The 13,265-nt window shown below is 43.3% G+C and overlaps 1 protein-coding gene across 6 annotated transcripts; it reads right to left on the reverse strand.

Moving 5' to 3' along the window:
* Nucleotides 1–138: 138 nt before the first annotated feature.
* Nucleotides 139–12,939, reverse strand: LOC147139005 (uncharacterized). 6 transcript variants are annotated; one of them, XM_086048478.1, is made up of 23 exons: nt 12,649–12,939; nt 11,409–11,572; nt 11,240–11,297; nt 10,941–11,153; nt 9,947–10,066; nt 9,692–9,832; nt 8,449–8,574; nt 8,308–8,340; nt 8,086–8,208; nt 7,863–7,985; nt 6,372–6,494; nt 6,095–6,217; nt 5,735–5,857; nt 4,664–4,789; nt 3,565–3,693; nt 3,384–3,476; nt 2,524–2,619; nt 2,304–2,399; nt 2,119–2,214; nt 989–1,090; nt 819–924; nt 606–722; nt 139–487 (listed from the first exon to the last, which is right to left on the reverse strand). In XM_086048478.1, the coding sequence occupies exons 2-23, from the start codon at nt 11,535–11,537 to the stop codon at nt 409–411; spliced, it is 2,475 nt and encodes an 824-aa protein (XP_085904604.1). In that variant the 5' UTR covers nt 11,538–11,572; nt 12,649–12,939; the 3' UTR covers nt 139–408. The 6 variants fall into 6 exon arrangements, 4 of the variants coding, with proteins under 4 accessions (XP_085904604.1, XP_085904605.1, XP_085904603.1 ...); XM_086048479.1 differs by having other exon boundaries at nt 680–722; nt 9,920–10,066; XM_086048477.1 differs by having other exon boundaries at nt 9,920–10,066.
* Between the last annotated feature and the right edge of the window lie 326 nt (nt 12,940–13,265).

Below are 13,265 nucleotides of genomic sequence, written 5' to 3' on the forward strand. Positions count from 1 at the left end.
TTAAGAGTAGGCTTGACCAAAAAGTAGGAAAATATTTCTATAATGTAATTTTAAAACTCTCTAAAAATAAATGCAATGTTCTTTCAATTTATCCATCCATCCATCATTCCATCAAAGTAAGTGTGGACAGTGTCGCAATCAAGTAATAAAAAAGGACCTTTAATCCACCATAAAAATAAAAAATAAAAAAAATATAAAGGGTCCATTGTACAGTTTACTTTTCAAGGAAAACAACACCACGTGAAATCAAACATTGAAACATAGATAATTGTCACTTGGGTTTGCACATTAGTATGCAGCAATATCTTGCCGTATTTCAACATTTTGGCAAATCGTAGTGATGCAGCCATTGCTTGTTTCAGCACAGACTGAAATGTGGTTTCTGGAATGTTTATCCCAAACAGTTCATCATCTGCCGTTCCTCTCTGGACATTGGATTTTGTAGCCCACCCTGTAGGCTTGCAGGTAAACACGTGCCTGGTTCATCCTGTTGAGAAATAAACCCCCAAAACGCCACATCACATTACAATTAATCACGCTAGTTATTTAACTGTGAACATATTGAAATGATACTGCTCCATATGAAAATTTCTATATCCATAAACCTGTATTTGGTACAAAGCTGAATCCCCAAAGGTCCGCAACGGTCAACGTAACTTTCCCGAAACGCTTTTCTCACCGCTCGAGCCATGCTGACCACAGTGGTGACCACAGGGCACGTCCTTCATATCAATGACAGCACCGACACGTGACATTGAGAACAAAAATCATTTAAAGCCATTGATTCGAATGCATCATACGTTGATTTGATTACTTACAATCTCTCACAGCGCAGGCCCGCGGTGCCTTCGGGACAGGTGCAAGTGTTGTGTGGACTGCAGGCGGCTCCGTGCCGGCAGGGAGGAACGCAGGGGGTGGTCACCGCTGCGAATGAGCGCGCCAAAACGTCAGGACGTGCAAACGCGTCATGGCACAAACGCACACTGACCTGTTTCACAGAGACTTCCGGTGAATCCCTTGGCACAGCGACACCTGTTGAGGCCTTCGCACACGCCGCCGTTTTTACAAGTCTTCTGACACTGAACGGGCTCTTGAATGAGAACAATTATGTCTGATTCCGGGACATGCACGGTTTCGGCGGTATCCCGCCTTAGGGTTGTGCAAAAAGGCACAAAAGGCAGGAGCTTACGTGACATTGTTAAGGAGCTCACCAAGGGCAAGAAATGGCGAATATTAGACTGGCCGAGTCAATCTCCAGACTCAAACCCAATTGAACATGCACTTTATTTGCCAATAGGGAAAGTGAAAGGAGTAACCGCCCAAAACAAATGAAAGAAGCTTCTGAGGGATCACAAAAGACAAAAGGAAAAATTTGGTTACAACAGATGGATTACAAGGAGTCAGGAAAAAGCCAATTGGAAACAGATTTGATCTTGGTAGTAGGAAAATGGTTGGTCCAAAACAATCATAAACTTAGATTAAAATAACACTTAAAAAAAAAAAAATGAAAAAAGTTACTTTTGTTAAACTATTAATAAGAAGGAAAAGGATGACTACATCATGTAAGTAGACTTTGTTCCAAATTCCCGATCAAAACAAGTTCCAGAAATAATTTAGTAGCAGCATTTCGTCGCTGTCATGTGAAAAACACTTATCTCCATTTTTTTTTCATTTTCTTATTTTTACATGGATCATGTTTCCCAGTTACAGACATCGCATTAAAGTGAACATTTTTACAAATTCAGAAATTGGAGGTAAGTGTTTTTCACAGGACAGCGACGATTTATTCAATAGTACAATAAGGGCCATTAATTGTCACACATGGCAGATGTATACAGAAATATTTTATATTTAGAAAGGTATTTTTTCTGTATTTCAAGTACAGGCTATGGGTTAAGCCATAAAATATTCTTAACTCATTCACTGCCAGACATTTTCAGACCCTCTTTTACCCTAACGTTTGAAAAAAAAAAATAGAAATAAATTCCTGGGATTGAATGGCTGGACTGTGGAAAGACGAGTAAATTCGTCAATGGCAGTGAATGGGTGAACTCCTAATTTTGAAACAAAATCCGACAAAACTGTCATGCACATGTTCAAACCTTGGCGGAATCGTACCTATCTGGCAACGAGCTCCTTGCCACCCGCCAACACACGTGCACTTATTGACGTCCGCACATCGGCCACCATTTTGACAGGCGGGTGTGCACAAGGCTACAAAACATACACGAACACTGCATTGTTGTTGAAGCACAGAGCCACCCGCGATAATTGACCATGCCAGGTTGTTGTGGGTTACTCACGCAAAAGGCACTGGGGACCTGTGTAGCCTGAGCGACACTGGCAGGTATCGGGACCCACACAGCGGCCGCCATTAGCGCACAGCAGCTCACACACGGCTAAAAGGCGGGGTCAGATACATGGGCGACATGCTTTGAAAATATAACTCATTCAAAAAAGGCACTTGAAACACAGCAGCACAAGAATGTGTGATGTTACAGAAACACCAAATAACAAGAGTACCTGTGTGGCAGCCTTCTCCGGCCCAGCCGGGAGGACATAAACATTTGTTCCAGCGCATACATGTTCCTCCATGCGCACAAGGTGGGGAGCACATGGCTGAAATGAAACACACTCTGAGCTTTAATAATTAAAACATTGTTAAAATAATAGCTTTCTGACAGTGTCAACCAAAATTGGGCTACGCTAAGGCAACATTTCGGATTGTTTTGTTTTGGATTTCGATAGTGAGGTGTCCAGTGAGTACTGTATTTTTTCATACATGTTTTTTCTTTCAAACTTAAAGTGGAAATCAATCCAAACACGTTTTTTTTCAAAGGTATGTTTCCAGCAGGCCCACTAGTTGGAACACAGCATTCTGATGAATTTTTGTTTGTGCAATATGATTTAAGCAGCAAAATGCACTCGTTTTTAGCCATCTCAGGGGGCGGCCATTTTGTCACTTCCGTCGACTGAAAATGACATCACAGATGCTCAGGGCTCAGGTAACGACCAATCACGGCTCAGCTTCAGAAAACAGGTCAGCTGTGATTGGTTGTTACCTGAGCCCTGAGCAGTTGTGATGTCATTTTCAGTCGACAGAAGTGACAAAATGGCCGTCCCCATAAAAACGGGAGGATTAACTCTTATTCCACAAATGCAATATTTATCAGAATGCCTTGTTTCAACTAGTGGGCTTGCATAGTATATATTCTTGAAACAAATATGTTTGGGTTGACTTCCGCTTCGAAATCCTTTAATTTTCTCCCAAAACGACAGTGCGCCTTGTAATCTGGTGCACCTTGCGTATGGATGGATGTTGGCTTAGTCGTCTTGAATTCAAATTAATACATGGTATACAATACGTCAGTGCAGAAAGGAACCTGAGCAGCCAAGGCCGGGGTAGCCCGGAGGACAGTCGCAGGTGTTGGGCGCCACACACACTCCGTAGTTCTGACAGGGGGGGTCGCACACAGCTGGAAAAAACGAGACATCGGATGCCTTGTTTCATGCCAACACGAAAACTGTACCGCACTGTACTTGCAGATGTGACGTTTGACTCACGCCGGCACTTGGTGAGGTCGTCGGTTTGCACTTGATACCCCTCCCTGCAGGTACAGTTGAAGGCGCCTGGGTGATTCTCGCACAACTGCTCGCAACCCCCGTTCGTGAAGTCTCCGCACTCGTCCACATCTCATGACAGAAGAAAAAAAGGCGTTGGAGATTGTCGAATATAAATGTATTGCTTTGGCGCCATCTTGTGGCATCTATAGGAAATAAACAAACTTCAACGAACATATTTGTTTTCACGAATATGTTCCCAGCAGGCCCACTAGTTGAAACACAGCATTCGGATTCATTTTGCGTTTGCGAAATATAAGTTAAGCAGCAAAATGCACTCGTTTTTAACCATCTCTGTGGGCGGCCATTTTGTCTTCTGTCCACTGAAAATGACATCACAACTCCTCACAACGACCAATCACAGCTGACTCGTTTTCTGAATCTGAGCCGTGATTGGTCGTTGTGAGCAGTTGTGATGTCATTTTCAGTCGACAGACGTGACAAAATGGCCGCCCCCGGAGATGGCTAAAAACGGCTGGATCAACACTTATTCCACAAACGTAATATTTATCAGAATGCCCTGTTTCAACTAGTGGGCCTGCTGGGAACATATTCTTGAAAACAAATATGTTTGCCATGACTTCCTCGGGGTGCGGGGGTGACAATTTATTTTCGCTATTTCGCAGCAGGGCCGGGGTCCGCATCCCCCCGCGGCTAGTGTGGGAACACTGTATTTCATATTGGTGGTGTGGGAAATAATTGGCTGGGTGACGAGCGCTTACAGCCTCAAGTCATATCAGTTACCACCGTGCAGCTGATCCTACATTTGAGATACTTTGCAGTTGCATTCAAATAGGCTGATGTAACACAGCTGGCCAAAAAGCCACTGCTAAATCCCGCGCTGTAGACCGAGCATGTCATTAGCCTCATTCAAACAGCCTCAGCCCCTTCGCGTCTATTGAAATTCGATGATGACAAGGACCTCCAATCCAGTCGCGTCACCTTTCTACTACAACTCAGTCTTTAAGCAGTGATTATCTCGGAATTAAGGTCGACGTTGCAATATCAGCGTTAGGCCACGTTTACGCGGTGTAGGTCATACCCTCGCAGCTTCTCAGGTCCTCGCTCAGTTTCCAGCCAGTGCGACAGCTACACTCCACACGGCCCTCGGCCCTCGTGACGCATACGTGGCGGCAGCCGCCGTTTCTCAGTTGACAAGACGTAACATCTGTGCAAATGAAAAGGACACAGCAGGGGAGTGTTTTGTAAAGACTGAAAAACATCTGCAAAATTCTTGACAACGCCACCGGCTTTCAATTGAAAATATTTTTTATTTATCCACTAGTTGGTACTTGGTGCTACTTTTCTCCATTCGAAGCATCTACAAGAAAATGTTTAAATGTCAAAAATAATATGACATATAAAATTTATTTTGAACACTATAATTGTGTAAGTTACTTTTGGACTAAACAAAATATAAAAATTAGTTAAAGCGGAAGTCAACCCAAATATATTTTTTCCAAAAATATGTTCCCAGCAGGCCCACTAGTTGAAACACGACATTCTGATTCATTTTGCGTTTGTGGAATATAAATTAAGCAGCAAAATGCACTCGTTTTTAGCCATCTCTGGGGGCGGCCATTTTGTCTTCTGTCGACTGAAAATGACATCACAACTGCTCACAACCACCAATCACGGCTCAGATTCAGAACACAGGTCAGCTGTGATTGGTCGTTGTGAGCAGTTATGATGTCATTTTCAGTCAACAGAAGACAAAATGGTCGCCCCCAGAGATGGCTAAAAACGAGTGCATTTTGCTGCTTAATTTATATTCCACAAACGCAAAATGAATCAGAATGTCGTGTTTCAACCAGTGGGCCTGCTGGGAACAGATTATTGAAAAAATTGGTTGACTTCTGCTTTAAATTAACAAAAAAAAAGGTATATGTATAAATTCAAGTATGATTTCCTTGTGTAAAAAAATATAGTGTGTTGGATATAAATGTATGTTAATAATCGTTTTTTTACGATTATGCCAATTTTGTAATCGTGGAGCGTAATCGTCGTACTTGTAATTGAATTTCGATTAATTGCACAGCCCTTCTGTGTATGTTGGACAACTGTGAACTTGCATAAAATTCAAGCTGCTAGCGCATGATTTCCAGTAACGTACTGCTGCAGGTGAGGTTGTCTGCGTCCAGCAGCAGAGGAGGCGGGCAGTGGCAGTTGTGTCCCCCTGGGGAATTGGTGCACGTGTGCGAGCAGCCGCCATTCCCAAGTTTACATTCGTCAATGTCTAAGCACGCACGCACACACACACACGCACATATTCAATGCGGGGAAAAAAAAAAAGTTATTTTGAACAAACTTCTCTCTCTCGATGCGACACATTTCTGCTATCACTGAACCACAAAATGTGCTCTCTGAACATGCGCTTGCGAGTAATTTAGTGAAGCTCATCCATGTTGAAATGGTTGAAAATGAGTAGGTAGACTGCAGAGAAAAGTGAATGAGTGTCGGCAGGTAATCTGACCCACGCAGGTGCGGCCGTCGATGTGGAGCTGGTAGCCGGGCCCGCACGAGCAGCGGAAGGATCCCAAAGTGTTGACGCACATTTGCGCACAGCTTCCGTTCAGGGACAAACACTCGTTCACATCTGGGGACGCGGAAACATTTCATTAGCTCGGCTGCAAAATATTGTTGAATCACGTTTTAAACTATTAATCTAGGCAGTTATTAACATTCACGACAGGGCAGGTATCCACGGCAAATCGTTTACTGTATTGGGTTTGATGAAAACCCGGGTTGACCTGTGCAACTGTGCCCATCTCGGTCCAGTTGGTAGCCGGAGGCGCAGAGGCATTCGTAGCCTCCCGGTTCATTTGTACAGTTGTGGTCGCAGTTTCCTTTGTTCACGGCGCACTCGTCAATGTCTGTCAGCAAAATACAATTGGCAAACATTCATGTTGTCACATCAGACCGTACGCTGTACAATGCAGGCCCACTAGTTGAAACAAGGCAATATGATTAATATGAAATATGAGTTAAGCAGCAAAATCCACCCGTTTTTAGCTATCTCAGGGGGCGGCCATTTTGTCACTTCTGTCGAATGAAAATGACATCACGGACCCTCAGGGCTCAGATAACGACCAATCAAACCCAAAACCTACGACATATTATTGTAAAGTCAATTTTTGGGTTGACTTCTACTTTTAAGTCAGCCTAAAATGGAAAAGCAATACAAAACAGAAAAAAAATCCTAGCAATATAAAAAAAAAAAAACCAATGAAAATGCCCGTTTTGGTCCCATATTTCAAGTTTTTATTGTTGTTACCAGATGGTGTTACTTTTTCCCATTACAAACATGCAGCAAAATTTCACACATCTTTTGTGTCCTGCTCATGAAATAAAAACTGCGCATTAATGTTGATCTTGGAGTTGTGTGTGTAAAGGGAAAGTGTGCGTGAGTGTCTTTTTCATGTCCAACGTAATAATTATGTAGGATTTCCGAAAGAAGACTCCCCCCCCCCCCCCCCCCCAAAAAAAAAAAAATATTGAACACTCCAGTCTCAATGGAATGTTGACATACATGTCCATCGTATGGCACCAAACAATGAAACGGTCCCATACCCTTATAGTGGTCGAGTACGGTACCTAGAGTGGAGACACGCCTGTTGATTGTGAATGAAATGAGAAAATCACAAAATACACTGTTTAAAAATTTTTTTTTTAAAAAACAGCGATTTTGCTCGTGAGAAAATAAACATTTTCTTGGTGTTCTAAATTAAAACGGAAGTCTACCCAAACATATTTTTTTCAAGAATATGTTCCCAGCAGGCCCACTAATTGAAACAATGCATTCTGATTAATTTGGCGTTTGTGGAATATAAATGAAGCAGCAAAATGCACTCGTTTTTAGCCATCTCTGGGGCGGCCATTTTGTCTTCGGTCGACTGAAAATGACATCACAACCGCTCACGACAACCGATCACGGCTGACCTGTTCTCTGAATCTGATCCGTGATTGGTCGTTGTGAGCAGTTGTGATGACATTTGCAGTCGACAGAAGACAAAATGGCCGCCCCCGGAGATGGCTAAAAACGAGTTGATTAACACTTATTCCACAAACGCAATATTTATCAGAATGCCCTCTTTCAACTAGTGGGCTTGCATAGAGCATATTCTTGAAAAAAAAAAAAAGTTTGCGTTGACTTCCGCTTCAAGCACCGAAACAGACGCCGATGAGAATGCTGGTGAGACTGAACCGAAACTGAATTGAGCATCCGCGGGGAGTCCACTCACCGAAACAAGAACGACCATCTCCATTGAAACCTTGGTAGCACTGGCAGAAGTAGGAGCCGACCGTGTTGCCGCAGCGAGCGTTGACGTCACAGCCGTGAGCGCCTGACGCGCACTCGTTTGTGTCTGACACGAAAGACGCGTATCATATTTTCACTCCTCGCGCGACAACGCTGACAACAGGAAGTTACGTTCCAAACACAGAAATAAAGGGATAATTGCTTACCTTCGCAGCGGGTGCCGTTTCCCCGGTAACCTGGTGGGCACACACACTTGTAGCTGCCCAGCGTGTTCTCACAAACGCCCCGGCCATCACACAATGAAGGACTGGCCGAGCATTCGTCCACATCTGGGAGCAAGATGAGTGGCGAGAGAGGATGTTTCCAAATGACACTTGACAAGAGAGTTATTAGTGCGGCGCATTAGCAGAAACAAGCAGATTTCCTACCTTGACACACGGTGAAGTTTGGACACACAGCACCTGCCGAGAAAATCCGGATGACGTTCGTTCATGACAAAATCGGTCATCAACGCGTTGGGATAAGCGAGCGGCGCAGCCACGTCGCGCTAATCCGTCGCGCTAACTCACCCGCACAGGCGGGGGCTTCTGCTCGGAAGCCAGGGCGGCACCGGCACACAAAGCTTCCGGCTGTGTTCAGGCACACGTTGCCCAGCTCACGCCGACACAGTTCGCCGAAGCTGCACTCGTCCACATCTGCAAGAGAATGAGGACCGGAGATGACAAAAGGGGCGAATTATCCGCCGTAAAGGTAAACTAGATTATGCTAGCGGCCACCGCATGACGACATAAAAACAGACCAAGTGCCAGGGCAACAGGTGGTGCGAGGACCCTTCAGACCAATAAGTTGCATATCACCGCTGTCCTGTGAAAAACACTTATGTCCATTTTTTTTTTCAATTTTCTTATTTTTTAGGTGAATGGCGTTTCCGCGTTACAGACATTGCATTATCGTGAAAATTTAAAAAAAAAATACCCCAAATTGGACATAAGTGTTTTTCACAGGACGATATGGAATTGAATGCTTTTATCTGACTTGGACAGTTCAGAGGTAAACTTGAATGCGCATCACCATCCAATAGGTGAGCAGTATCTAGAGACATGATAATTCATTAGATAAGAATACAATGAGCTTGCTGATTTATGCCACGTAACAAAAAAAAATATTTCTTTAATTAAAGCGGAAGTCAACCCAAACATATTTTTTAAGAATATGTTTTATGCAGGCCCACTAGTTGAAACTAGGCATTCCGATAAATATTGTATTTGTGGAATAAGGGTTAATCCACCCGTTTTTAGCCATCTCTGGAGCGGCCATTTTGTCACTTCTGTCCACTGAAAATGACATCACAGTTGCTCAGGGCTCAGATAACGACCAATCACAGCTCAGCTGTTTTCTGAAGCTGAGCCATGATTGGTCGTTACCTGAGCCCTGAGCATCTGTGATGTCATTTTCAGTCGACGGAAGTGACAAAATGGCCGCCCCCTGAGATGGCTAAAAACAGGTGGATTTTGCTGCTTAACTCATTCCACAAACGCAATATTAATCAGAATGCCGTGTTTCAACGAGTGGGCCTGCATAGAGCATATTCTTGAAGAAAAAATATGCTTATTAAATAATAAAAATGTAATTCCTTTAGGTACATGTTCAATATACAAAGTACTGTACATGGAGCAAAAATGTGTCAAGCAAAATGGTAGAGACTTAGCCAAAGCAGTGTCTTTCCTGGGACGGGGTTTTTAAGACTTGAATGTGAGTCGACTCATAAAAGGTATCCCCAAACAAATGTCATTGTTGCTGAGTGAATCTCGCCTTCACAATTCTCTTCATTTTGAGCCATGACGTATCCCGCAGGGCAGGAGCAGCTGAAGGAGCCAAGGGTGTTTGTGCACACCGCTTTGCCATTGCACGCTCGCAGTCCCGTCACCGCGGCCAGAGCGCATTCGTCGACGTCTGAAAAAAACAAAAAAAAACCACTCAGATAGTGAAAATTTAGCAGACGCTAACGGGTTAATTATTCCTCATCATGCTCTAACACACACACAAACATCATCTCTGCGGACGGACCCTGGCACCCTCCTGCGCCCTCCAAGTAACCACGGTGACATTGGCACGAGTACGAGCCGGGGGCGTTGGTGCAGTTTGCGTGAGGACCACACGGCGCGTCTTCTCCACACTCATCGACGTCTGCAGAAGGTGAAAATGCTGATCTCAGTGAATTTGAATATCATGCAAAACATCATGTATTTCACTCGTTCAATTGGAAAAAGTGAAACTCATATACTGTATTTATATAGGTTCATTTCACAGAGTGAAATATTTTAGAATATTCTTAATTATATAATTTTGATGATTACAGCTTATTACTGATGGAATCCAAATTTGGTCCCTTAACACTTACAACAATAAAGATATGAAATACAGGCAGAGCATTTGACTGTTTTATGCTATTATACGTTGTACTTTAATATTTGTCAAACTACTGTTTGCTGGATAACAAAGAGAACATTTGACAAAAATTGGCCGATTTTTTCGGGGAGCACGCGGTGACGTTTGAACGTCATTATCTTTGCCTTATGTTGTAATGTGTCAATCAGATGTTTTTGGGGGGCCGATTTTTAAGGCCGATTCATCGATTGGGCCCAAGTTATAACCCATTCAGCATTGAATCTTTGAACATAAACGGCAGATCAACACATGTAGACGGATAATATAACAATGCTCACAGGCATATATTCTTCATCCTCCGCCAAGAACAACAAATAAGACTGTAGCTTTATTTAGGTAATACTGTTTATCCATATATCTGGAGTATACTGCCCCCTGGTGGGCAATGTGCATCCACCAGAAGGAGCATCACAATGTCAATTGAACTGAAGCAAAAAATGCATCTAAAACTGTGTGATTCTATATATTCAATTTAATTCGTTTTTTTTTTTTAAATACTCTATCGTACATTGCTATTCTTCTTGCTAGGCACAAGACATTACAATCAATTACATTTTTTGCTATTTTATGATATTAATAAAGAGCATATGTTGAAGTCACATTGACACTTTACCTTTGCACTCTGCTGCTCCCTCAAGACTGAAGCCAAGTGGGAAAGTGCAGATGTCGCCGGTCCTCAGCATGTCTGATGGGCAGCCACAAGCCGAGCTGCCCTCGAGCATCACCTGGTTGCCGGGACACTGAGGAGCAGGGCTGGGCAACTGGCGGCCAGCCGTAGTGGGTGCTTGGCTGATAGCGGTAGTTGGCCAACGGCTAAAGGAAGTGGCTAATGTGACAGAACATGTGTTAGGAGGCACATTAGGAATTCAAATAAAACGAGAGAGAGAGAGAGAGAGTTCTTTTTGAAATCACCCATAGTTGGTGCGTGACTCGGTGAGGTTTTGCTGAGATTTCCGATGAGATTCTCAATCTATAAGGGGAGACAGTTCAGTTAAGTAAAAAAAAAAAAAAAAAACATTGGTACGCGGCAGCCATCGGATTAATCAACTTCATCTCGATGCTCTGGAGTTCAGTCACTCGCCTGGTCCTTGACGAGGTGAGGCTCTGCGCTTTTTAGGACTTCATTTTCATCTCCCCCGCTGCTGTTCAGTGAGTCATTCGCTGAGGCGGCCAGCAGCAGGGCTGACAGCAGGACGCAGAAGTGAGGCATGGCTTGATGAAGAGGAGCAGGAGAAGAAGGCTAATCTATAAAACCAAAGCATTTGTGTATAGTACACCTGATCTTGTTTATTGGAATAAAGATGACTTTATTGCTTGTGTTTGTTCAAGACAAAACATGGGAAGAGTACCTTGAAATCATGTAAAAGCACACTAAATTGCACTTGCAATTATTTTTCTAAATCATTCAGCCCTAATACAGACTAAGGATAGTCATCAGAATTTTATGTAGCTTCAAACCACACATACAAGATTTTTTTTAAGCCCAGATGACAATTTGGAGCCTTATTAAACCTAAGATGTGTCGTTTAGGCCATGCCAGAGTGAAAGAGTGCACATTTGACACAGAAAGGCAGAGCCCTGCTGCAAATAGCAAAGTGAGTATTGTCCCCACAAAATGTTTATCATTGCCTGCAGTTTAAATTAAAATTACAATTCCCAGAAGCCTTAAATATCATTTCGACATTACCCATAAAAAATGACAAATTGAATTTCATGTTGCATGCACACAAAGACTCTCCGTTACTTCCAGTAGCCGCCCAGGTTAAACTTAGCTCCTCTCTCAGTGGATATACATCACTTTAACATACATTCTTAAAAACCAAACAATCAAATACTACTTACTTTCCTATTGTGACCAGTGAACCGCGAATACACAGATTTGAACCGCGAATACTGCGAGGTAACGGTGCGAACCACAAAGACTCATTTTCTGGGGACAGAAAGTATGTTCAAAAATGTGCAAAATGATACTTTTGAGGATAGTGCGAAAAGCCATTGTGAAACATAAAATGTACTTTAAAAACAGGGGGGGGTTGATCATTAGTGAACATGTGTAGACAGGCAGAACAACACAGAAGCGAACCCTGTTATTAAGTTAACATGAACCCCTTCCTCCCTCTTCCTCGGAACAAAAAGGCAGCTACGCCGTTCACAACATTGTGAAATTTATGAAATATTAAACCGAACGATTAAACACGCGCGTTTGGCGCGAGGACCCCCGCGAAGAATCTCCAAATGAACAAGACAATCCGCTTTTAATGTTATTTTTTTTTCATAACATCTTTAACGTGATTCAAAGTCGTAAAAGGTCATAAACTTACCTAGTGAACGCGTTTAAAAGAACAGTTGTGCTGGTTCCGAGATGTTCAAAGTTAACGACTTAGCGTCGTCTCGCGTGAACCAGCGACGGAACTTTTCCCACTCGTCAACTTCTCCAGAGCCTCCGGCGGGGAGGGAGCACATGTGGCCCCGCGACGAACCCTGACGCGGGGGGGGGGAGAGGTGGATGAGGGAGGAAGGGGCTGCTGCTGGTGGTGGCGGAGGTTCTGGTAGGACGTCGTCGTAAAACAAAGGTTCGGTCAGTAGGCCGAAACCGCTTCAAAGAGAAGTTCATGTCGAGCTATGCTTCAAATAATCAATTATGCTCAAATTTAGTGCGAATCCAAACAGGCCACACGGGGGCAGCAAGTGAGTCCTCACTTGATTGATGTTCACTTGCTGCCGTTTTTACTGTTTTATTTTCCATTAGATTACTGTATTTTGAATTTGAAAAGCTTTCCATACATTATTTAACACAATTATGACTTTAATACTGCGCTGGTATACGCTAGCGGTAGACTACAGCAAATTAGGACTAATTCTGGTTATATTTTGTGACCGTCGGAAGAGATGATAAATCTAGACACCGGCACGCCCTCAAAAGTTGTGTAAATTGTGT

Source organism: Filicampus tigris, chromosome 12 (genome assembly GCF_054856515.1).
Source record: "Filicampus tigris isolate MCC_2025a chromosome 12, RoL_Ftig_1.0, whole genome shotgun sequence".
Lineage (NCBI taxonomy): Eukaryota > Metazoa > Chordata > Actinopteri > Syngnathiformes > Syngnathidae > Filicampus > Filicampus tigris.

Coding starts and splice junctions, on each gene's coding strand:
- LOC147139005 (XM_086048477.1), bottom strand. CDS start 11,537: ATGCCTCACTTCTGCGTCCTGCTGTCAGCCCTGCTGCTGGCCGCCTCA. Junction 11,154..11,239: donor GAGTCACGCACCAACTATGG/GTGATTTCAAAA, acceptor CTGTCACATTAG/CCACTTCCTTTAGCCGTTGG. Junction 2,400..2,523: donor CGGAGAAGGCTGCCACACAG/GTACTCTTGTTA, acceptor CCCGCCTTTTAG/CCGTGTGTGAGCTGCTGTGC.